Source organism: Anarrhichthys ocellatus, unplaced genomic scaffold, assembly GCF_004355925.1.
Source record: "Anarrhichthys ocellatus isolate YVR2014 unplaced genomic scaffold, GSC_Weel_1.0 scaffold112, whole genome shotgun sequence".
Taxonomy (NCBI): Eukaryota; Metazoa; Chordata; class Actinopteri; order Perciformes; family Anarhichadidae; genus Anarrhichthys; species Anarrhichthys ocellatus.
This window is the reverse complement of record NW_022280142.1, coordinates 41,521-67,689: the sequence shown is the minus strand read 5'-3', so window position 1 is coordinate 67,689 and position 26,169 is coordinate 41,521. Positions and strand designations below refer to the sequence as shown.

Genomic DNA, 26,169 nt, shown 5'->3' with positions numbered 1-26,169 from the left:
GTGTGTGTGAGATATATATATATATATATATATATATATGTATATATATGTGTGTGTGTGCATGTGTGTGCTATGACAGCATAAAGTTGACCCCCATGTCCCACATACATACATTACATATATTAAGCCACATGTCCCTGTGTAAACACCCATTCCACTAGTCCTACAGCTACGATGAGGAAACAAAGAGCGGAGGTGAAGAGGAGGAGGAGGAGGAGGAGGAGGAGCGGTGAGAAAGCAGAGAAAGGCCTCGTTCCCTTTGCCGGCTGTGGAAAGCTGGAGCGGTTAGCTGAGTTTGAACGCGGTTGTGCTCTGTGGCGCCTGAGTGAACTGTGCAGTTTCTGGCAGTTTAGTGTTTTCCTGTTTCAAAATAAAACAATAAAAAAAAAGGACAAAACTTAGACGTGAAGAGCAAGAAAGAAAAGGAATGAAAAAACATGGGTTGAAAAAAATACGAGAGACTGCAACGATGAGAGGAATGATACAGACTCGTCCATTCTCGTCCTTCGTCCTTCTTCCTGTCGACAGTGACCTCATTGCCATGGGATTGGGGGAATGTGCGCCGATGGCAAATGTATGAGAAAGAAAAATGTTTTCGTTTTTTTTTTTGTAGTTTTTTTTCTGAGTGAACCACGAGCCATGCACTTATTCTCAACTAAGAATGACTCACAACCCCGAACCCCCCGCCCGCCCCCCCCGCCCAGAAAAAAACCAAAACACCCTGTCGGTATGATACGAAACATCTGCACACGTAAGGCAACATTTTTGGTTTTTTGTTCCCTAAAACGGCCCTTCCAAACCAAGTGCAAAAAGTAAAAAAAAAAAAAAAAAAAAAAAAAAAAAAAAAAAAAATAGGGCAGAAACAAAAACAAAAATAAACACAAAAAATGAACACAACCCGGGTCGACAACTTAATACTGACGGAAAAAATAAATAACAAAAACATTGCCTTCTGCAGTAAATAGCGCTGAAAATGTAGGAGACTTATTTTTTAGTGTGGGGAGACCGGCTGGAGTCTATTCCCACTGTGCAAAAACCTCTTTTAAAGTCCCTAAAAAGACTTCTCCCCGTCTGTGAGGAGGCAGAGAAGGAGAAAAAGAGGGGAGACTGGTATTTTTTTTGTTTTGTTTTTCCTAAAATGGCTACGTGTTTTCCTCAGAATGGCCACGAATGGGGACGATACTTGCTGGCTGGGCCCGGAGCGCTCACTCCCGCCCGCTGGCTGAGTAGGAGAACTGTGGGAAATGAGGCCTTCGCTCGTTGTCCGCCGCGTCCATCCCGTCCTCGTCATCTGCAGAGAGACGGAGAACATCGAACATTAAACCAGCTTCAACACGTATGTCGGGTGATTTTAGCCTCGTTAGTCCATCTAGCTCGATTACAGTCGAGGTCCTTGAAGATGAAGCATCATTATCTTCCCTGATTTTTATCTATTGCCACCTGCAGGTTAAAAACATCCGCTTTCACACTCGATTTAAAAACAAATATTTGAGATTAACAACACAGAGTATTAAAAACTGTTAAATTGATATACAGAGTAAAATGAGTTCTCCTTTAAGCCAAATACTCGGCAGTAAACAAACACAGTTCCGCGTCCGATATCGGTTCACACGGTGAGCTTACATTTCTCCGGCGGAGTGATGGTGATGGTCTGTGCTGTGAACTCCTCGTCGAAGTAGCGCGTGTCCGTTTCCGAGCTGACCTGGGGCTGGAAAGGCGGGACCAGCTGGAACGAGACAGGAAGTAGAAGGTGACAAGTGTGAGTGACGGGACGTGTGATCGCTGAGCGGGTTGTGTACGTGTCCATTAAATGAGCACCGGCATTATCTTTGGGAGGTTTTTGTTCTTTAATAAACGCAGAGACGTTACTGTTACTACTGCGGTTGTATCTGTTTCTACTTGTTCAGGCACCTCTGTGTTATTTGGTGCCAGTGATGGAAAGTAAATTTACTCAAGTATTGTGTTTTAAAAAAGGTACGATGAGCAGGATTTGTCAGTTGCGGTTTGTAAACATTATTTTTGTCTGTACATTGTTGTTGTTTTTTGGGAAAATCCTACAAGGTATAAGTACAATTTGAAAGTACTTCTACTTTACTTGAGTATTTCTATTTTATACCACTTTATACTTTTACTCTACTATATTTGAGACTTATCGTTACTTTGCAGAATCAGATAAATAATACAAATTATCAACAATTAATTATGAATTATTATATTATTTTACAGTATATACATTTGGTAAATGAGCTCCACCAGTTATAATATAATACATATCATTCTGCATAATTACTTATTTTACTTTTGGTACTTTAAAGTATATTTTGATGCTGATACTTTTTGTACTTTTACTTTTTACTTGTAATAGAGTATTTCTACAGTGTTGTATTGTTACTTTTACTTCAGTAAAATTCCGAGTACTCTACTGTTCAGTGCCAAGTCAGATATCTTGGACTTTTAACTGGGATTCATAATCATAACTAAAAGAAGCCATATGCGACTCAATAAGGTGCAACGTGTAATACATCTGTGTGAAAGCAGTGAATGACTAAAACACATTATTTTCTAAATATTTAATGTAAACATGCGGCAAAGAACCTCGACCGACACGTCCGTGAGACGCTCAGAGTCGAGTGTGTGTGTGTGTGTGTGTGTGTGTATGTGTGAGTGTGAAGAGGACCTGGTGTTGTTTGCACTGCTTTATGTTGCTGAAATGAGGTAATTTTGTTCTTTTGTGTTCTATTTTGGACTCAACACATCCCAGCCGGGCTTCTTTTGTAAAAAAAGAAAGAAAATGAGGTAACCCTGATACCAGAATATGTCAGGTACGCTGTTTGAATAAATTACCACTGAACACGGGATGACGTCTCGGCAGCTAAATCCTGCTCTCACCTTCTTGTCGTAGACGTCCTGCCAGTCGACTGCGTTAAAGAAACTGTGTCGCATGATCTCCTTAGCGTCATCCGGTCCGCCGCCCAGCCTGTCAGAAAAGAGAAGAAGAAGACGACGTCGAAAGTCAGACATCAAAACGCTGCTCTTACAAAGTCTCCATCAATGGACCCAGAATATCCACCTGCTACGGATCCCAAAATAACTCTGCGGGGTGAACGGGTTCGCTCTGTGAAGCTGCAGTAGCCTCTTTTCAACGGCTTCTTCACTTGAGACAGAAGAACGCCTCCGGGACAATCGGAAGGGGGATATTAACAGCAGCCACCAGCCAATTCTGTCTAACAGGCAGTTGTTCGCTGGATACCAGTTATCACTAAAGGAGGTTCAGTTCTTAACGTGTTTAAATAGTGAAATGAATCGGTGTAGTTCTGGGACGTAAAGGACAAACTGTCCTGTGAATAAGAAACAGGATCCTGGAAAGTGAAAGGGCCACAGATGGTTTCTTCCAGCTACACCGTTTCTGTTCATATTTGTGTACGAGTACATGTGTGGATAGTATTTTAAATCTGAGCAGGATGGATTATATATCCAATCAGGCGTAGGAACAACTCGGGATCCCCCAGGAGCTGGAGTAAGTAGCTGGAGAGGAGGGATAGATTATTCACACCCAGAAACCCAGCCGACGGTGAAAAGATGGATGAATGTCCGAAACTGGTCTTGAACCTGACGGACTAGGTGTAGTTTTCACTCCCGTGCTATGATTATTTTACCCTGTATGTGAAGCAAATCAAATTAGACCTTCAGCTGCATCACTATCCACGGGATCTTGGTTATAAAGGTGATATTGCCTTTTTGAAATTCATCTCATATACTAGGCAATTTCATTTCTTCCTTTATTGCATCTCCATTTACTCCGGAAGGGTACTAGAAATAGGTTTACTTGGACCAGAAATATGCATATACGCCTCATGGTTGAGCAGCTATTCTTGATTAATTTTGGGTTATTTTAGGCATCCCGTGAAAGCCTGGCGACGGTGTGTTCGTCTCCTCATTATTTATGTGTGTGTGTGTGTGTGTGTGTGTGCGCGTACCGTTTGTTGGGGTCCTTGATGAGCAGCCCTGACAGCAACGACTTGGCGTCGGCCGACAGGGTTCGCGGGAACTTGATCTCCTCCATGAGGATGAGCTCGAACAGCTTCTCGTGGTCCTGGTTGTAGAACGGCAGGCGGCCGCACATCATCTCGTACGTCACCACGCCCAAACCCCACCAGTCCACCGCCCGCCCGTAGTCGTTGTCCTCCAGCACCTGATGACGTACAATATGATTTAACCGCGGTGTTACCGGTATTTCTATATAATCTACGGTTAAGAACTGGGCTCTAAATATGGAGTTAGTCCGCTTCTCTACCGTCTACTCAGTGTTCGGACTGAAGAGGTTTAAACTGTGATTTTTCAGGCCATAGCATGTTCATCAATATATTACAATATTCACTTGACACTGAAACAGGAAGCTATTCCTATTTAAATCTGGATCTTTGTCTCTTTTTGCCCTGAACGTTGTCAGTGTGGTTGAACCGTTGTACAGCGTTTTGCTCTCCATGTACAGAACAAACCTTTCATACTAAATGTTTGCAAAGAGGGACTCTGTACAACCTAAAAGCGTGAAAGACCATTTAAGGATATAGAGCAGTCTTCTCAGACATCCGACGCATTTTAATTCATCGTGTATTTCTGCCCTCGACATATCCGCTTTCACATCCTCCTAATGGGAAAATAACTTTCAAAACCTCCATAAAGAGCCACATTAGAAGAAGTGAAACGAGCGACTGACATTCTACTTTGCTGTGAGGAAAATATTTAGCTGCCATTAGAGGAACAACATGTTCGGGTACTTCCACAAGTTGAGCCCCGGTGGTTTGCCGCTTGGTGACAAAACAAAACGCAGTTTCATCATACGGGAGAAAAACAGACGACCGCTCAGTTTTTAAGCCTGAAACGAGCACTTTTCTTTTCTGCACTGCGTGTTCCATCAACTCTGAAACCCAAATGATCGTATTTTTAACTGGTGTGACCTCTGACCTCAGGAGCCAGGTACTCTGGTGTTCCACAGAAGGTCTTCATGGTGGCAGTGTCGGTGATGCCTTCTTTGCAGAGGCCAAAGTCTGTGATCTTGATGTGTCCGTCTTTGTCCAACATGAGGTTCTCCAGCTGATGAAGAGGACGAGGGGAATTAAAGACACGTGCACGATGTGGGTGGGTCTCTGCACGTCTCTGCACGTTTCCACATGTTTAACTGATAACCGTAAACCCAGACCAGGTGCAGCTTACCTTCAGATCCCGATAGACGATCTTGGCAGAATGTAGGTAGTCTAGAGCGGAGACGATCTCGGCGCCGTAGAAACGAGTGCGGTCCTCCGAAAATACTCTTTCTCTTGACAAATGGAAAAACAGCTGCCGAGAAAAAGGAAAACAAGTTCAAACACCACAGACGCCTCTGTTGTATTCAGCTGAGTCATCCGGTGAACGACCAGTAATCAAGACCAGGATCACCGAAGGGGAACCCAGGAGAGGCCGAGGTGGAGCGGACGGCATCCGATCGTTAAAGACGACTTAAAGCACCTCACGCTGTGGATAAAGGACCGCTGAAGCGTGTGTGTGTATGTATGTGTATGTGTATGTGTATGTGTGTGTGTGTGTGTGTGAGGAAAGGAATTTACTTTTGCATTGTAACAGAAATAAATAATTGTCTGCAGGATTCTGTAGGTAAACAAATGAAGTAATAAAAAAAAGTAAAACACAGTGAAAAATATATAAATATATATATATATATATATATATATATATATATATTGAGAGAGAGACTGTATATATTTGGTTAACCATTGATTCAAAATCGACACTGTGTTTTTGAGAAGAACATCGCTAAACACAATTATTTTTGTAATGTTCATTTAATTCAATGTTCATGCTTGTGTTGTGTTCGTTCTCTTAACTAAACTCCTTGTTGCAACACTGATTTAAGAACAGCTTGTAAGACATTAAGTAAGTGTCTCAGACCTGAATAAATTAATATTAAATATTAATATATTTTGCATCTCTTTGGTGGCATTAATGCCTTGGAATGTAGAAATTGATACCCGTCACCAACAAACAGACACTCCCAGTCCTACAATGAGAGCAGTGCAGCTCTTTGAATCCCACCGTCATCGTTCTTCAAGAACTCTTGAAATAACTTCCATGTTGGAATAAGACGGAACATCTGCCAGCATCAAAACCATTTTCTTTTTCGGGAGAGTCCTTGATGTCTCACCTCTCCTCCGTTGACGTACTCCATTACAAAGCACAGCCGATCCTTCGTCTGGAACGAGTACTTCAGAGACTGCAACACAATATATTCACATTCTTTAAACTCAGCAGAGCCCAGCGGTTTGTTTTAAACACATTTAGGAACAGAAGCTCTGTGGTCTGAATTCAGTGGATCCTTCCTTCTTTTAAACATTCATCAAAAGAGGCTGACGGGCCACTGCGTCTCTACATATTTATTTATTCCAACACAATCATTTGCATGCAATCTACCTGCTGGTACTCACAGTTAGGAATGGATGCCGAGTGTTTTTTAATACCCTACTTTCTGTGAGCGTGTGAGCGACTTCATCCTGTGATGGAAAAAAAGGGACGAAGGAGATGGTGATTAGTCGGGAGACAAAAGGTTGAGGATGGCAGGGAGGCATGTGAACACCACGCCAACGCCAGTATCAAACCAACCTGCATCTGATCTTTCTAAACACGCCCTAGACAGTTACGTGCCAAATATTTGACACTGAAGGTGATGCTTGTATTTGTAATTATTTCTTTACACATACAGGACTGTATCTTTTTAAAGTAACCAAAAAACAACAAAATAACAGACGACAAAATAACAATAAAATGTGATAAAAAGGGACCTTGGCTATGATGACTTCCTTCTTGAGGATCTTCATGGCGTAGTAGGTGCCACTGGCCTTCTCCCTCACCAGAATGACTTTCCCAAAAGTGCCTTTGCCCAGAAGCTTCAGATAGTCAAAGTCATTCATTGTCTGCACAAAGAAACAAGAGGGGATGGGGTGAAGAAACCTGGTTCTCCACCATTCTAACGCACTCACTTCATCTTTTTCAAAATAGGCTTTTGGAGCGGGAGCGTCAGCGCGTCTCCGCTCGGCTCACGCCGTCACCTTTCGTTTGTAGTGGCCGATGGAGGTGTCCATCTCCTCCTCGTTGACGTTCTCAATCTGGGAGGTGGGGCTGCTCAGGATGCCCTCCTCCTCCTGTTTGGCCAGAGACTCGGCTACCATCTGGATGGCCTCGGCCCACTCGTCCCTGCAGGTCACAACGACCAGGTTCAAAAAAAGCTTTTATCTTTATTGTTATTCACCAAAACACAAAAGGCAAATTTCTTTGTATGTGTGAGTTAAATGGGTTTTGGGTGAGGACGTCATTTACAGATTATTGTATATTTAGAATCCTTTGAGTCTTAAAATAGTAATGATCGACGGGTGGAGATTTTTCCTTCATCATTATCTCAGAAATAACAGAAGCCAGTAGTTTCCCAGATATTTTTTTAATCAGCGAGATCGCCTTATTTCTCCCCGTGTTAAATTTAGCCAGATTTAAAAACGACGGCTCACCTCTCATCAGGAGTGTCGACGTGAAACGTCCTCTCGATGACCGTGGTCCACTGCAGACAGCGGATGATGAAGGTGTTTGGCTTGGGCCGCTCCGTCTTCATCAGCTGACATTCTGGAAGTCACACACAGAGAGATCGATGTTCAGGCTCTGCATACATATTTCTTCCTTCAGCGTATGAAATATGCGCCCCAGTTCCTCTGCTCGCGTGTCTTACTTGCTACGGAGAAGTTGTTGAGCGGGTAGGCCAGGTCAGAGTCCTGCGGTTTGTCCTTGTAGCCGATGAAAGAGCCGTCCGTCTTCAGCAGAAAGTAGCGTGGTCGCCAGTTCTTGATGTACTCGCCTGCGGGGGGGGGGGGGAAGAGAGAAGGTGACACCAACAGGTTACATCCTGCTGCACTCACATGTGTTTACAGCTGGAAGCAGCGGAGTCTGGGCTTCTTGCATCACTTTGATTCTGTGATGAATGTGGAGGAAACGTGGCTCTGTAATGTTGGTGTTCGCCTGACGATCAGACTGAACTTATTATTCAGTCTGACAAGTTCATGTTCGCTGTTTTCTGTCTTTTAGGGGGTGTTGTTCCCTAAAGAATCAGCAGTGACTGAAATCAAGTTTTTACCTCAACGTGTATGGTAATATTTTACCTTATGCAACAAGACATGAGCGAATAAATCAGTCAACGCCGTGACTGAGCATTTCCGCCTTGCAGTGTACCAATGACAGTCTCAGAAACAGTCAGAGTTTACTTCGTCACAGGCCGGGCGGGGCTTCCTGTGTCATTAGCGTAACGACACGGAGAAACAAGGGGTATCAGAGGAGAAGCCACGTATCTGCATTTTGCAAGTTAGGCATCACTATTTTAAAAACTGATCGCAAAGACCTGTTGTTTTCAGTAGCAAAGATGTACCTACAGTATATCCAAACATGCTAAGAGATGTAACATTTTTCAACCGTTTAAACAGGATGAAAAAAAGCAACGTTATGTAACGTCATCTGACCTGAACGTGCTGCCATGTGACGTGATGTGGTGGTGCGTTCACACAACATAACCGACTGCAACCTAAACTACAATATGAACGTTAATATGATCCTGAACATAACTTAACCCTTTCAGGTGGCAATGTAGTTCACTCTCAGCTACAGGAAAAGGTTGAAATCATTTTCCAGGACATTTTCTCCACGACGAGGGAAACCTGAACTTCCAGCTGAAGAGGAAATCTTTTGATGTCGAATACGACACAGTGCTGGTTCCTATTCAGCAGCCATGACATTTGTGCCCGTTGGAATACATGAATATGTTGTCATATTAGCACCAAAGCCAACGAAGAAGAAGCCGGCGTTGGAACCAAAGTGTGTTTGTATTAGTGATAGAAGGCCTCGGCATCTTTCTCTGACAAAGCTCTCCTCACTATTCTCACACACTACATCATGTGTATGGCTCGACAGTAAAAAAATATTCCTTCCCGATACCGATTCAGATACAATAAACTTGCGTAGCCGATAAGGAGTACTGATCCATTAGCAGTGTGGTAAAAACAAAACAAAAAGTTATATTCTTTTATATATATTTACAGTTTAAATTGATTCCCCGCTGCGTTTCGTCCCGCCCAACATCCTGTTCAACAGGAAGTACGTCACATTAAAGAGCTCTATCGTGACCCCAAACTCAACATTCAGTTAATCACAGTTACTGAGGCTCATTTAGTTGAAACAGATCCATCAGTTTGTGAATACAAAGAAACTGAAACCGGTTAAACAGCTGAGTCTCCACCAACATAAACTCTGCGATCAAGAACAATAATGCTGCTCCACATGCAACGTTTATGACGGCTTTTGTTTCCACAGTTTACAAACCGCCCTGAACTGTGTGTGAACTGTGCGTTTTGAACTTAAACGGCCCAGAGAGCCGTTTGGGGCCGTTTTCTCCGGGAGGGCCGCTAGGACTGAATTATAAGAGCACACAGAGGTGCAATAAACAAAACAGGGACTTGTGGGGGCCTGGAGAGGAAGGAACCAGAGTGTTAGGTCATCCTCTGTAAGCTCATAGTGCCACAGAGAAACTTCCCCCTGCCTGGCAGCCACACACACACACACACACACACACACACACACACACACACTAAATCACTGTGGGAAATAACACACCAGCCAAGTGCAGCTCAGACTGGGCTGCAGCCCTGCAAAGCCAGCCGGCTCTGCTCGCCGTCTGGCAGGTAAACAACCATTGTTTGGAGGGGCTGTTCTTCAAACCGAGCAGGGTGGTTTAGGCCACGTTCACACTGAGCTGTAATGAAAACACATCTTTTATCTGACCGAGGACGGCCGGTGTTTCCAACAACCAAAGAAGCGGGGGTTTTCCAGCGTGGACCAGGTTTTCCTCTAACACAGTGACCCGGGCCTGGTCCCGTTCCCCTCTCTGTCCCCTCTAACTCGCTCTGTGATTGCTCCTTTTGAATGTCAACACAACCAATCACAAAAGGGAGGTGGTGTTGTTGTTGTTGTTTCCGTTTTCAGATGACTTCTAAGTTATAAAACAGTGATTTCATTGAACTGAAGGTTTGTTTTGATACTTGGTCGCAGGACGGTAATAAGTCATTTCATTCAGCCAGTTTCCTGTTTTTGCATTTCAGTGTGAACCTAAACTGTTTCAATTCCATACTACGTGTGTTTACATTCCAAGTCATTATTAGTGCTTTTGTCCCAGAATGCAATGCACAAAGGGAATGGAAAAAGTTTCAATTCAAAAATATAGTCAATCTTTGGTAAAACATTTTGCCTTCTTAACATGTTTAAGGTTTGATTTTCAATACACACATGTCCATCCAAGCAAATCTTAGATCATTTAATGTCAATATAAAATGTTTATTTATTGTAAAATCAGGCCTACGGGATGCCTCTGTGTGGAAGACAATGTTTTAGCATGTGAGTGCATTATTCTGGTGCATGTTTTGTATTTTATTAAAGCTGCTGTGGGTACCTTGAAAAAGGTCAAAAGAACTGTTAACCCTCCACAGCCTGAGTAGTTTATTGATTATTTACGCATCATTTAAAGTGCTTGTTGCTGCATTTTTACGCCAACCGACGTCTGGAAAGACTCTCGTTGGTGCGATATTTTTCCTTCAGATATAAAAATCTTGCTGAAAGTTTGAAGATCTGTAGAAATGACAAAGTAAAGTTTAAGGTGTAAAACACACTATGAAGAATGAATGGAGATTATGGAATTGAGACCCGTCTAAAATAATAAAAGCTACTATTATTTATAGAGTCCTGTAACACAACGGTCTCGGGTTCGATTCCCTCATCAGCTGAAACGCGACACACATCCTCCACCTGAACACGAAACGAACGAGTCAGCTCAACGGTTCAAACTAAAAACAGGAAATCAGAGGAATGAAAGAGAACAGCAGCCATCTGTGGCTGACAATGTTTCATTTAAGACACACCTAAAGCCAGACGCACCGAGATACATAAACTCATCCAAACAAGCACAGACGGAGGCGGCCACGAGCACCAGAGCACATCAGCCGTGTCTCAATCCAACCGTCAGGTTTGCAATAAAGGAGAAGTGACTTCCAGGAGCTGGTTAGCATCGTTTGTCTCTGTCGACTAATGTCGGCCGTGTTCACGCTCCCGCTCTAAACCCGTGACTGTCCACACAGAGAGTTTAAATACACTGGGATGTATCGTCCACCCTCACACAGGATGCATCACTGTGTTGACATGATTAGTCGATGTGTTCAGCTTGGTTGCCTCACTCGTCTTTCATACGTTTGGGCTTCGGTCTGGAGTATTTGGGCTCTGATTTCATGACATTTTATTGACTGAACGATTCATTTAAATAAAAGAATAGTTAGTTGCAGCTCAGTCTCGGCCAGCGGACTACTTTTTCTCGTTGCCTTTCCTGCTCAAGAGGACGTTCTGCTGCCAGTTCTCCACCAAGACAAACAATTATCGTATTGTGACAACCAAGCATCCTAATTGTAGACGTTCACTTTAGTGCATAAATAGGCAGTGGGCTAACACTGTGGGCACATATCAGACTTCCATAGTTGGCTTAGAACATTCTGTGACAATATTTGGTTTCTAATATAATCCAATAACTCTTCTGACTTCCTGTCTTACTTTGTATTATTTCTTGGCTCGTATGTAATTAAACTGAAGCACCGGTCAGGCTGTTCACAGCACTCCTCCGTCATTATTGGTTCAATGATACGAGATGTTTACGTCAATATTTACTACATAGATTCAGAGTACACCAAAAGAAAGGAGCCACTTCATGGATAAGGACGGCGTTATTCTACAAATTATATGAAAAGATGAAACCCAACAACGTGTTAATGTCTGAGGATGTCCTAACCGGCCTACGCTGGTTCCTTTTGAAGATCTAAATCTAAAAAAGGAACCAATTCACAAATATTAAGTTCCGTTTATTGAGGGGGAAATAGTGCATTTGTAGGGGACGATTATTTTGCGGCGGATTAATACGATTATTTAAAATTGGGGTTAGGTTAAAGATGAACACGTGAAAGCTCCTCACCTCTTTTTTGGACCCAGCCTTCCTTGATGACGTTCTGGTCGCTCATGGTGGCTTCTCCTCGTCACCAGTTCTCCCAGTCCGCCCAGTGTGGTGACGGTGAAGGGACGCTTGTTGTTCGGCTCAGTCAGCCTTCCGTCTGACCGCCACTTGACCTCCGACCTACAACCTACCTGCGCCTCCTCTCACCTGACCTCAGATCTGTTCTGTTGTTCCCCCACAATGTCTCTCTATCCTTCTCTCTCTCCCTTTCCCACAATCACTTTCTCTTCCCTCCTCTCGCCCCGCCGACCCAACCCGACTTTCTCCTCACCTCTTTTTTGTGTTTTTCACTCCCCTCTTTCCGTCCCTCCCTCCTTCCCTCTCTTACTCTGTTTCTTTTCCTCACTTCCTCGCCCTCTCAAACTTCTTCTTCTTCTTCTTCTTCTGTGTTCAGGCGCTCCAGCGGTGAGTCAGCCTGGAAGGAAACGGAGGCAGAGAAAGGAGAGAGGGGGTCAGTGGATAGTTTCCTTCACACAGCAAACACAGCAGGCCGCCACTTATTGTTCAGAGCCTTAGACACACTTCCTGTCTCCTTACATCCTTGCTCCTTGCCTCCTCACACTTTCTCCTTCCTCTGTCCCCTGCTTTTCTTTCCTTCCTTATCTCTATCAGTATTTCCCTAACTCCTCTTGTCCCTCCTTCCCTCTTTACCTCCCGCCCTACTTTTCACACTCCTTGCCCCCTCACTCTCCTCCTCTTCCTCTGTTCCCTCCTATCTCCTTCCTTCCATCGACCCTTTCCTAACTACTACTACTCCAACTTTTTCACCTCTTCTCCATCCTTACAGCCTTTGTTCCCTTCCGTCCTCAACAACTCCTCTCCCTCTTGCCTCCCTTTCCTTCATTCTCTCATCAGTCCTTCACTAACTCTTTTACCTCCTCATCCCTTGTTCACTCTTTCCTCAAAGAATTGATGAAGCTCCCTCCCGCAATATCTTCCTTTCTTCACAGGCCCCTACTTTACTTACCTGCCTCTCTCTCTAATTCCTTGCCTCCTCACATGATTCACCCCCTAACATCGCCTCCTCCTCTTCCTTTTTTTTCTTCCTTTCTTCTACTCTCCCTCCTTCTTCCTTCCCCAACCTTTTCTCCTCTTCTCTCCATCCTTCACTGGGCCTCACTTTTCTTCCCTCCCTTCCTACCTCCTTGCCTCCTCACACCTTTCTTTTTTACCTCCCTCCTTCATCTCTTCTTCCTCATTTCCTTGCCTCCTCACATCATTATCACCCTCCTCTTTCCCATCTTCGGTTCCCTCGTTTCTCCATTATTACTTCCCTGACTACTCAAAACTTCTTCCCCTCCTCTTCTCCGTCCTTCCTTCCCCTTCACACTAACTCCTCTCACTCCCTCTTGCCTCTCCTATTTCCTTCCTTCTCTCATCACTCCTTTACAAACTACTTTTACCTCAACTTTTGTTTAACTCTTCTTCTCGTTCCATCCTTCTTTCTCATCCTCCATCCACAACAACGTATCATTCCGCGTGGCTTCTCCTTCCTCATAAGTCTGGTCCCTCCCTCTCTGCCTTCCTCCTTTTCCACTCTTCCTCACTAACTCCTTCTCTCAATCCCTTTATTTTTAAAACAAAAACACCAACACTTGCTGGTTTCAGCCTCTTGAATGAGACGATTTGCTGCTTTTCTTTTTCATATATACGATAATAAATCAAATATTTTGGCTTTAATCAAACAAATCAAGCGATTTATCACTTTGGGCTTGTTGTGAAAGCTGTTTTTCACTTCTTGTTTTGCATTTAATAAACCAAACAACTAATCGATCAATTGACAAATTGAGCTTTAGTGATTTTATGATGTACATTGTGTATATATTAATATTATACATACAGTACATATTTAATGTATTAGTGTTGACCATCACTTAAACATTACCCAAGCACAGACACAACAGCACAACGGTTGCATGGACCTAAACAAATGTGCAACATGACATCGTTTACTCCAGCGACATGTTATATTTCATACACACACACACACTTGCAGCCCATGCACGAGCATTCAACAGCCCTCTTTTACAGCAGCTGTTGGTCCACGAGCTCTTCTAAAACCCCATCGAGATGGCACACAGGTCAGTTCTTAAAGGTCACATCTTTCAACCAAATTGCTCCTGAATTTGCATACAGACTCCAGTGCTGCTTGATAGAGACTGGAGCACCTATTGCTTCACACCTGATCCCCGCCTTTACTGTGAAGTAGCAGCAGGAATGTGACGTACATATATCCAAGTTATCGCCTGTTCAACACTTGTCTACATCTAGTCGGGAGTTTTAATAGAGGCCTAGGACCTGAGTCTGGGAACCACTGTCTCAAAAATGGACAGTGCATTTCCACTTTGACTTCACACTCCTGAACTCATGCTGCAGACTCTGACCGTCGATTAGCTGCAGACCAAAAGCACTGAAAGATTTGTAGCTGAAACGTAACCGGGGACTATTTTACAGGAACAGTAACGGAGGTATATGAGCTGTGGGTTGTGTACCAAAGCAACAAGATGATTCACCAACATGTTCTGTTTTGGCCTCTTAATAATTAGTAGTTCCTCGTATATGTAGTAATTTATATTCCTTCTTTTATTATTGCTTTGGTATGTGTGACACTAAATATTTATACACCAATGTACAGTATATCACAGACATGTATCATGATATAGGCAGAGGCAAAATATAAACAATAAAGATGATCAATAAGAAAGGAAAAAACATTTCTGGGTTTTTTGGGACATTTTCCTACTTTGTACTTTAACAGCTGCACAACAATTTCCCTTTAGATATATAAAGTTTAATTTCATCTTCAGTGTATCTTTCTGTTACTTTAGAAGTCTTAAATTGAACTATTTCCTTCTGGTGTTTTTTTCCTAATTGACGGCTGTCTGAAACTGAAACTGAAATGATTACACATGTACAGTACATGTTGCGATAAAGGTGAATAAATCTATTAAACTACATCTTAACTGTCCTTAAAACTCTCTCTAACACAGTGGGCAATATGGCGCAAATCAGTATCAGATATTCATTTTCAAAATAGACTTTCAATATTGATATACATCACAACATGCCAAATGTGTGCAAAGAGGTTCAAAACAATGAAATAACTTCTACTGTTATGCATTTCATGAAACGCTTAATATGTGAAAACCAAAAGCTTAAATTCAGTCAGCTTTTATGTCGAGCTTTTCAGAATTATCAACACGTCTGAGCGATAACGTGTTAAGATCAAATTGTGACGATACGATTCTGCTAAAAGCCAATAATCACTATTATATCATCGCCACGCCCTGCTTCATGATGATTTTTAAACGTTGTAATGCATATCTATTCCTTACATGTGTCACTTTGAAGAACCTCTGTGTTTTACAGACACTGTATAAAATGCCTTGCCTCTATGACGGTAAGAGATCAATGTTTTATATCTCAGCGTATTCGTTACAACCTGTCCATACTGTTAATACTACTAATTCTGTACGTATCCAGCATATCCACATCTACCTCTTACTGTCTATTATATTTATTATTATTACCATTAGACATTCAGTGTGTACATTACAATGCACTTCACTGCTGTTTTGCACTTCTGGTTGGATGCTAAACTGCATTTGGTTGTTTCATTACTTTACTACTCTGTGCAATGACGATAACGTTGAATCTACTCTAATCACAGAATGGTTTATGTCCTGTTACCGATCATGGGAAAACCTTTATGTCCCACTACAACCAGCATTTTACAAGAAATGTAATAATAAAACATGTTTTTTTCAACAACAAAGTCTGGGTCAAACTGCCACCCCACCGCATTTCATCCACTCCTCGAGGTTAGCCTTTCCTGTACAATTTACATTTGGGAGTAATAATCACATTTCCAATAATGATTAATGAATCATTATTTGGCATTTGGAGAGGAGGCCACTGAAGGAACTATTATCCATACTAGATAACCCGGACCACCCTCCCCACCCTCTACTGCAGGGACAGACTGCTCCAGCTCCACTGTCACAAGGACCGATACAGGAGATCATTCCTGCCCTCTGCAATAAGACAATAATAAATCACCTCTGGCCAAATCAATCACAAGACTATGACACCGTTACTCTGTTGTTTGTTTGGTTCATTCTTGAAACTACTGTTTAGTTAGTTAATTTAATATTATTCTATTTCATTGTATATATTGTGCAATTTTATATCTAATATTTTTTATTTTTTACTCTGGTATTTTATTTACCTGTATTATAATGCTGCTGTTGCGAACAAATTTCCACGTGCGGGATTAATAAACTATCTATCCATCCATTCATCCATCCATTCATCTGTCTACCTACCTACTTACCTATCTATCCATCTATCTCGGCAACAAGCTACAAAGCTACTGAAGACGTTGTGTTCCATGTTCCTTCACTCGCACAGCGAGACACCATCAAAGGAGAGATCCGAGAGGCTGGGAAACAAAACGCGAGCCCTCCAATGACAACAAAAACAATGGCTGACAGGAGCAGCAGCCGTTGTTTATTTCAGAAGCCGGTTCAGAGCTGCGGCCCTTTCGGCTCCACAAACAAAACAAACACTGAAACAACAGCTTTTGTTTTCAAGGGCGTGTGTGTGGTGTCATTATCTTAGTTACATAACAACATCCGCTTCAGCGTGCTCCGGTATATGCAATGTATATATAAATAAATGTCTAGAAGTGACTATTTCGTTCCGACTAGTCGCTGTTAGCAGTGATAAAAAAATAAATAAACCGGCTCCCGGTATGAAATGGTTGTATAAGCCTGTGATGGCTCGGAGGATGGAGGATGAGAACTAGCCAGATGATGCTACTGCTAATGTTAGCCTGCTAGCTGCCTGGCTGGGATTGGCTTAGCTTGGCTAACTGACGGAGGAGCCGTGATGTTATTTTAATGTCTGTAATGAAACAACTCCGGGGGATTTATCGGGTTATTTGAAGGGGTGGGAGACCGGTGGTGGTGGAGGGAGGGAGGGAGGGTGAGGAGGAGAGAGGGGGGGAGGTTTTGGGGGGGGGTGTCGTTCATCACGGAGATGGGCCGAGGCCAGACAGACGGTACCGTTACAGTAACGGTAACGGTGTAACGGACGGTACCGTTACCATTGTGGTGGAGGAGGGAGGGAGGGGGGTGAGGAGGACAGTAATGGTACCGGTACCGGTAATACCGTTACTATTACTGGCCCTCCTCTCATCCTCTTCGGCAGCAGCATCCCCGGCGTCCCAGACTGGCTAATGACGAAGCAGCGGAAGCTCGCTAACGGCAGCTAGCTCGCTCGCTAACGGCAGCGAGCTCGCTAGCTAGCATGCTAACCTCCGCTCCCACCCGCTCCGGGCTCGACACAAACCCGCCCCCCCGCCCCCCTCAAAAAAAAACGACGACCCCCAACCCCCGCGTCCTCCCTCCCTATTCCTCTCAATAGTCCAACAAACAACAACAACGCTATAGCATATATCACAATAATGATTTCACCTGGTAGTCGAAGAATGACACGGATGCCCCCCTCCTCTCCTCTCCTCCTCCTCCTCTCCTCCTCTATGGGTACTGGAGGAGCATCCAATGGAGGAACGTGCCTCAGTGGTGACAACAGCAGGAGGACAGCGATGGATCCATAGCCGCTGATGAAGTCCAGACACCGTGGAAGCGGTAAAAAAGAGGAGGGTTGTTTTCGTGTGCGTGTGCGTGTGTGTGTCCCCAGACAGACAAGAGACTGCGGCGGCAGACAGACACACGGACAGACAGACAGACCCGCTCGGCTCCTGCTCCCTCCGCAGCTTCCGCCAGGAAACCTCGCTCGCCTCTCCGAAGTCGACACGTTACGTCACGTTCAGCCAGATCTGACTGGGAAGGACTCCTGGTGCGTTCACGGGCAGTCGGAAACATGGACGATTCGTGCAGCCACTGCTCCCGGCTTAAACCTGCTGGGGAAATGTGACGGGATCAGGGAGCTTTGGCAGGTGGTGGAAGAAGTATTTAGATCCTTTACTTTAAGTATAAGTACTAATACTGCATGCTGGAAATACTCCACTAAAAGTAAACGTCCTATTTTCCACACTTTACTTAAGTGAGAGAGTGTATCAGCCAAATGTTCTAAAGGTATGAAAAGTAAAAAGGATAGTGCATTAAAAATGTTTGGATTGATTTTACTGCAGCATTACTGTGTGTTGCATTGCACTGCTGTATTTAGAAGTTACTTTTAACTCTTTGTCTACAGCAATGATTCATGTAAATGTATTTATATACCACCACTAGGGCGGATTGTCCCTTTCTTTAAATGAGGGCCTGAAAGTGATATCAGGTAAGGTCTTCTCAGAACCAATCAAATTGGCTTGTTTTGTCCGACCGACAGCCCAAAACCAAAAAGATATTCAATTGACTGTCATGTAAGACAAAGAAAAACAGCATTCTTAAATGCAGTCAGCAATTAATGTCTAATTGTGCTGTATAGTTTAATCTTTAATCCATTTTCTTATTTACTTTTTATCTATGTGGATGTTGTTGTTTTTGTATTATTATTAATATTTTTTGTATTTCATATTATATGTTCTAATCTGGGAGATTTCTTATGTTTACGCATATTGTATTAAATGTATAAAGTCAATAAAAAAAAGCTTAGAAATATGCAAAGTTGAGTATTTAGAAATGTATGATGCATGCACAGGAATAAAATATCTTTAGTAGTTTAGAAGGCCACCTGTGCCAGTGCCACGGTCTAAAAACACAGGCACCCTGCAGCTGACTGACAATTTAGATTTTATACAATGAAAGAAAGATTTCAGCTTTGAGTAGCTTTGACCAAACACATGTGTTTGGTTCCACATCTCAGTAATGGCTTTTTGCATCATGACATTTTTGATGGGCTGCAAACTAATGATTGTTTTTATTAATCTGTGTTGTTTTTCCTGAGAGTGAAAGCTCATTCTTGAGCAGATCCATTCATTGATAAGATGCAGGTGAAAGGTAGAAACGAACCCTTGAGTTAGCATTCTTGTCAGCAATTGTGTCAGTTAATTGGTTTATTGTTTAGCCAATAAAATGTCAGATGCTAGTGAATAACATGACCATCACATTGTCCCATTGGGATCCATTCTGTGGCCCTGTGCTGCATGTCGTCCCCTCTCACTTACTGTCTGTTTATTAAATAAACGCAAAAAGGCCACAAAAATAAAAAATGGTAAAAAAGAATGAGAGAATAAATTATTTCTCTTGTCAGACAAACAGTCCCAAACCTATAATATATTCAGTTTAAAATGATATAAAAGAGAGACAAGAAACTCTGTAGATCAATTTTCTGACGATCATGTAATGGATTAACCCACAAATCATTTCAGCACTACATTTTGATCATGTGTCTGGATCTAGGCTCCTGTGTGTCTCTTACCATGTCTGTACAGTATGTTCCAATATACTGGGAGGTGGGACTTTACAGGGGGTACGTGAATGCAGCACCCCTCTCCTCATGGCATCCAGGGCTTTTGTCAGTCCCCGGGCTTTTGTTGTCTCTCTCTCTCTCTCTCTCTCTCTCTCTCTCTCTCTCTCTCTGTCTCTCTGCTGGATTTACGTGATTCAGTTCAGTTATAATTCACTTCCCTTTTGACCCACAGCAGATATCATTTATAAATATATCCACTGGAGTAAATCTCAAACCAACCATATGGATGTTTTTTGCACGTTGATGATTATTGTTTCCCCCCCCCCCCAGACTTTTGTACTGTTATCAATGTACTCAGGCTTACCTAAATGTATAGCACCCCCTCCTCCCCAGCCTTCCTGAATGGATGCTTTGTTTGAGGATCCTGGTCCCAGTCTGGCTGCAGGCCTGCACAGACGCGACTGCTGCTGCTGCTTTGCATTAATCAAGTACAGTGTGTGAAATAACAATTCAGTGCCACGCGATGAAATGAGAGTCTCCACACACAAAAAATTTATTTAAAACATGCAAGTCAACAATATCAAACAAGAATACAACATCAATGAAAAAATGAATTTATTAACCATAAGCAATCCTAATGGTGTTGACTAATCACTTCAAAGTAATTCAATTGTTGAGTCGTCACACTTAGTAAAGATTTATTAAGTGTGTTCTGTTTTATATCTTTTAATTTGATATTTTGATTGTTGGTCAGACAAAATAAAGCACTTTAAAGATATCTCCTAAAAGCCTAATATGATGGTCATTTGACACAATTTTTGATATTTCATAGACGATCAAATAAAAATATGTCAAATGTGTATTGATTTCGATGTTTGGATGTGGAAATTGAAGCAGAGTTGGTGTCCAGATCTCTACATGTGAGGAGACTAATTTGATTTTGCCCTTTAAGTTCTGACTTCTCATTTCCTGAGTGTTATGTGTGTTCACACCTGACACTTAATGTCCTACATGTTCAACAATAACAAATAACTGTATTATAGAAAGGAGTCCCTGAAAGTCAAAAACATCACAGCATAAAAGTGTTGGCCCACACAAATTATTTTTACACTTACAGCTTTATCTGAGGGGAAGCTAAAAATGTGCAATTTGTCCTGAGGGTGGCGCCAGAGGAAAGATCATGAGGTTTACAGCAACACGCTGTCGCCCTCTTTGTGTGTGATTACACGTGCCAAGTTTACATTATACAAGCAATACAAACAGTATATAATACAAACAAAAACAAATGAATAAAACCAACCACCAACAAAACAAATCAGTAACAGTCAACAATACGGTGGTTTATCATAGAGGAAACGTGACTTTCCTTTGTCCATATTTTAAGATAAATGGTTTTCTTCTATTTATGGTCAATAAGATATGTGCACGTTATCGTTTAAATATACCAAAGAATGAAGAATACAAACATGAATCCAAAGAGTCCTACAGTAACCATAGAAGCCGTGTGTGTGTGTGTGTGTGTGTGTGTGTGTGTGTGTGTGTGTGTGTGTGTGTGTGTGTTACTGTGGTTACTAGTGTCAGTTTGCTCTGATGTCACACTGCAGTGTTGAGTTTCTCTGTCCTCGATCTCCTGCAGAGAGATAATATCTGAAGAGAAGAGACACTAATATATAAAAAAAAGAGGACAGGACACTCGTGCAGATTGTGTCTCAGGTTACCTTCTCTAAACAAGACTCCAACTGACTCCAGGTCAGCAGCTTGAGGGTACGTCTCTCTCTCACGGAGGTAGTTGATGAAGGATGGTGGGACATATGACGCATTTTAGAGTAGAAGTTGTTTTGTGTCTTTTTTAAAGACAAAAGCTATTATTATTCATGTTTTGTCAAGTTGTACAGTAAATACACTGAGGCTTGAATTGTTTGTTTCCTCTGATGTTGGAGGAAGTATTCAGATCCTTTACTCAAGGAAAAGTACTAATACCACACTGTGAAAATACTTGAAAAATGTCCCCTGTGACTGTTAATATATATTATATGATTAGATTATTATCACTCATGCATGGTACATTAACATAATTAACATAATTTAAAGGAAAAGCAAAACATCATATTTTTAAAAAGCTCTTCATATGTTTTGTGTACAAATATCTCAATTTGTAAAGTAACTAAAGTTGACAGAATAATGTAGTGAAGTAAAAAGTACAATATTCATCCCTGTGTGTGTCTAATATCTTCTGCTGTGTGACTCATTTATGTGATCTTGTCACCAGCAGCCTATAGAGGCCTCACAGCTCATTACAAAACCAAACGATCAATCGATTAATGGAGAAAATAATCAGCAGATTAATCCATAATGAAAATAAGCACAAGTTCAAAAGAGCATTAATATTAATGCATGAATAATAATAATATAATTATATAATATAGAATAGTATGACAGTGACGGGAAATATTTATACTTGAAGTACATTTTCCAGATTATACTTACTTATATATATATATATATATACCTTTTTACAGAATATATTTACTGAATATATTTACTGAATATATCTACAGGTCCCCACACTTTTAATTATCGATCAGGAAGATATTGAAGGTTAAAGACAGAGCTACATCCGTGTTCTTCAACAGGAAACTCCCACTAAAGCCGCCGTGGTCTCCGGGCTCACCCTCGACCCTCTTCGGACCTGGTCTTGATGTGGACTGGCCTCGTCTGCGATGGCGGGATCTGGTGTTGCTCTGAGGCTGCATGAGTTCAGAGAGCCTCAGTACTCCAGACAGCTCGATGGACCGACCACGTTGATACCGAAGTGAGTGAGTGAGCAGCATCAGCAATCTAAACGCCCAAATTATGTTAAATCCTTTGAAAAACTACTGATACCGTTTGTGTGCGTATTCTGAGTGAACTTTATATTCCAGATCGTCTCGCCTGGGGAGAGATGTGCATGGATTATATCCAGGACAGCTGGGTAGAGTCCATATCGTCCACTTAAAAGATTGGTAAGGCTGTGTGTGCACTACATGTTTAAAGTCCTGCAGTGAAGTCCAGTAATGTCTTTTATTTTATTTATTGAAGGCCAATAAAAGTCTGGAACTCACACGAGAATAATATGAGATTATTATTATGAGATTATTATTAAGAGATGATACAGAAGGAGCTGAATGTAAAACATCTATAAAAAAACAACATGAATTTAATTTGTTAAAGTCAGATTGTTATGTATTATGAGATTTACTATTTTTTAAGACAACAGTTTGGCCCGAGGGTGACACCACAGATCAATATTGAGTGTTTCCATTGTCTGCTATACTTATTTATCTGACAGCTTTAGTTACGTTATTTTTTTACATAAAAGCATTTAGTTTGAAATTCTTATATAAGATAATGCAGTACTGTAGTAATCTATAGCAGTATACAAAGTATCTCAAATTGGCTCCACATTAACGAACTACAACATTGAAATGCTCTGACGTGAATTTGTTAATGATAACAAGAGAATACTATCATAATCTATGATAATATAACACTTTGAAAGAAGCCATTGTGCGTACTGAGTATTTTTACTATTGATACTTTAAGTACATTTCGCTGATAATACTTCTGTACTTTTACTTAATTAAGTAACATCATTAATTCCTTCCTGAAAGCTTTCTAGTTCAAAGATGGGAGTCCAAAATGTGAAGGGTTCATCCTCTGGGGATGATGAATGTTGGTAGAAAAATGGCTGCTATTGTTTACAATAGTTGTAATAGCCAAGATAAAGTGTAGAAAACAAATGTCTACATGTAGTTGTACTCTGTCTCTCAACATGCTGCAGCTACAGTGTTCAACGTGGACGCTCTCAGTCCCTCAACGAGTCTCTTCAGTCTCCAATCGCTCCGGGTCAAAACTACCAGCAGAGTTTTGACATTCGTACCCTGAGAGCGCTGGCTGTCCTCCGTCACCGCCCTGCTGTCCTGGAACAGCGCCCCCCTCAGACAGCCTACCAGGACCAGTTTCAGTCTCCTCTCTTCCCGCAGTAGTTTAGCACAATGTGCTTTCAATGGAAACAGATGTGGATGGAAAAATGTTATTCACACCAATAAAACACAGAATTCATTCAATGAGGTTTCCAATGTTCAGTGGAGGAAGAAGTATTCAGATATTTTACTTCAGTAAAAGTAGTGGTACCACAGTGTAGAAAGGCTATTTTACAAGCAAGAGTTCTCTGCATTCAAAACTTTACTTGAGTAAAAGTACATAAGTAATAGCATCAATATACTTAATGTACTTTAAGGGCCAGCTCGTTATGCAGAATGGCACATTTTAGGATAATAAATATTATATTATTGGGTTATAAATATTGATGCAAATAAAAATATATATTATTAAAAAAAAATGTAAAAGTACACATTAATACATCAATAATAATAATAGAATAATAATAATAATCCAATAATATAATATACATTATTATAAAATTGTATACAAAAATAGTACTTTTCCTTTTGGTGTAATTAAGTATAGTTTGATACTGTCACGATCTTGGTTTTGATTTGGTTTGTTTCCTGTTTTATTTTGAATTTCCCTGCCTTTGTCCCGCGTTCACGTCACTTCCTGCCTTTGTGTGATTTCCCGCCTTTGTGATTCTCTGCCCCGCCCCTGATAGAATCCTCCTGTGTCTAATCACTTGTACTTCCCCAGTGTATTTAAACACTACAGTGTTCTCCTGTGCCTGTGTTGGTTCGTCTGCTATGTTCCGTTCAATGTCCCCTGCTTTGCTTCCTGGTATGTTCCCTGCTATGCTTACAGGCAGGGGCGTCGTTCGGCCTATTTTAGGGGGGCTGAAGCTATGAACTGAAATCTATGAACTGTCTGAAACAATGTATATCCGCAGCCCCAAATGAGCCCCAAAAAAAAATTGCCGCTAACATGCCACTCCCCTTGGGTCTAAGCCCCCCCTTTCTTTGTATCCTAGAAACGCCCCTGCTTCCTGATATGTTCCCTGCTATGCTTACAGGTACAGTATGTCCCCTGCTTTACTTCCTGCTATGCTTACAGGTACAGTATGTCCCCTGCTTTACTTCCTGCTATGCTTACAGGTATGTCCCCTGCGGTGCTTCCTGGTATGTTCCCTGCTATGTTCCCCAAAAACATCAACAACAAAAACAAATACAACAAAACTAAATACTATATACAAGGACACCAAGACGCAGGTATAATCATTGCAGTTAAAAAGTCACTTGTGGTTAAATAAACATACAGACAATTGTTCCAAAAATAATAACTTTAATCACTTTGTGTTGGCTCAGGTAAGACCTTGATGATTACATTTTTTGTTTCAGTCAATCGGCATTTAAATTTGGAGATCAAATTCCTCAACACAGCATGAAAGGTGGGAACATTACGAGTCACAAACGTATGACTTGCACTTGTCGATCTTGGGATTTTTCAGTTAGTCTATTTGGACTCCCCTGCTCCGTTAGTTTTGTTTGTTTTGGACATTTCTTGTTTATTAAAATTCACCGTGTATCATCCCTCTGTTCCCCCGTGTCTATCTGCATTTGGGTTCATCCCCTGTTGTCTTTTTGCCCTCCATGTTACAGATACTTTTGTACCCGTTAATTGGCAAAACAATTTGAATACGTCACATTGAGCCCTGGAATGTCAGCTGTCAATGAAGTGGAACAGTCCCGAGGCACAATCCGATGAAGTAAGTGATCAAACCTGTGTGGGTGGATCACAGTCTCTGCGTTAGATGAGACCGTGTTCTTGCAGAGAAACAATGCCTGTCGTACGTTGAAACATGAAAATGATCTGTGTGTATGTGTGTGTGTTGGTATGTTAACCACAGAAGCCGGTTTTGTCTGTAACTGGGATCATCACTTAACAAAGAGCCATCTGCAGATTCATTCCACACCTGATGTGTTACGATCCACTAAAGATAAACACAATATAAGTTGAATAAATCCCTGTTTTTGTTATCTTCGCCACCATCTTGACTGGAAGGGACACTTCTCTGTTTGGGAGGAGAGAGGGAGACACATCTGGGCCCAACTTTTGCCCGAAGACATTTTCTGCTACGATTCCAATAAAACACAAATAAGTATATATTGATGTGATATATCCACTTATGTGTGTGTGTGTCAGCTTCTTGAGCCGCGTGTTACAGTGCGACATGTCGGAGTGTTATCGTGCCACAGACTGGACGCATTGCCTCGTGTTACTTTAACCCGGGTACTTTATGTGTATGCTTGCTGTGGGTGAGTTCTGGAAGGAAAACCTTCTTAGCTTTGAATTATGTTTTCATATTTATGCTATTTTTCACTTTGCTCAAAGTCCGTTTCACACTGCTGGGGTTGTAGCTGAAAGAATAAGGCTGAAATTGTCACACATGACATCATTTCACCAAGCGGATGAATAAAGCATCTTCCATTATTATTTATAAGAATTCATGTAAGCAACACATTCATTTAACGGCTTACAGTCGGCACTGCTTGTGCTCAGATCATCATATCAGAAGTCTGTTACTTTCAGCCTGAATTATGTGTTTGTTATAGTTTGCTGTCAAATGTGCCGCTCTGTTGACAGCAGACTTGTCCATGTCTGTGATTGGTCACATGCTTTAAAAACCCGCCCCCTTGATGTGAAGGCACTCACAGCCTCACTCTACTGATTGCACTTTT

General features: G+C 41.8%; 2 protein-coding genes and 1 long non-coding RNA gene across 4 annotated transcripts; 2 read left to right on the top strand and 1 right to left on the bottom strand.

Moving 5' to 3' along the window:
- Window positions 1-330: 330 nt before the first annotated feature.
- On the bottom strand, window positions 331-17,958 carry akt3b (v-akt murine thymoma viral oncogene homolog 3b). 2 transcript variants are annotated; one of them, XM_031876628.1, is made up of 14 exons: window positions 17,602-17,958; window positions 12,086-12,539; window positions 7,766-7,891; window positions 7,551-7,662; window positions 7,098-7,242; window positions 6,831-6,962; window positions 6,477-6,542; window positions 6,197-6,265; window positions 5,215-5,337; window positions 4,966-5,094; window positions 3,978-4,192; window positions 2,890-2,977; window positions 1,624-1,726; window positions 331-1,291 (listed from the first exon to the last, which is right to left on the bottom strand). In XM_031876628.1, the coding sequence occupies exons 2-14, from the start codon at window positions 12,129-12,131 to the stop codon at window positions 1,206-1,208; spliced, it is 1,440 nt and encodes a 479-aa protein (XP_031732488.1). In that variant the 5' UTR covers window positions 12,132-12,539; window positions 17,602-17,958; the 3' UTR covers window positions 331-1,205. The 2 variants fall into 2 exon arrangements, with proteins under 2 accessions (XP_031732488.1, XP_031732489.1); XM_031876629.1 differs by lacking the exon at window positions 17,602-17,958 and adding an exon at window positions 16,458-17,089.
- Window positions 17,959-21,099: 3,141 nt separating this feature from the next.
- LOC116399432 (uncharacterized protein C1orf100) lies at window positions 21,100-23,857 on the top strand. The gene is made up of 4 exons (XM_031876590.1): window positions 21,100-21,265; window positions 22,135-22,313; window positions 22,423-22,503; window positions 23,322-23,857. The coding sequence occupies exons 2-4, from the start codon at window positions 22,222-22,224 to the stop codon at window positions 23,524-23,526; spliced, it is 378 nt and encodes a 125-aa protein (XP_031732450.1). The 5' UTR covers window positions 21,100-21,265; window positions 22,135-22,221; the 3' UTR covers window positions 23,527-23,857.
- Window positions 23,858-23,945: 88 nt separating this feature from the next.
- LOC116399487 (uncharacterized) lies at window positions 23,946-25,956 on the top strand. Its single transcript, XR_004213836.1, has 3 exons — window positions 23,946-24,699; window positions 24,829-24,878; window positions 25,090-25,956. It is a non-coding gene; the product is annotated as an uncharacterized LOC116399487 (long non-coding RNA).
- The last annotated feature ends 213 nt before the right edge of the window (window positions 25,957-26,169 follow it).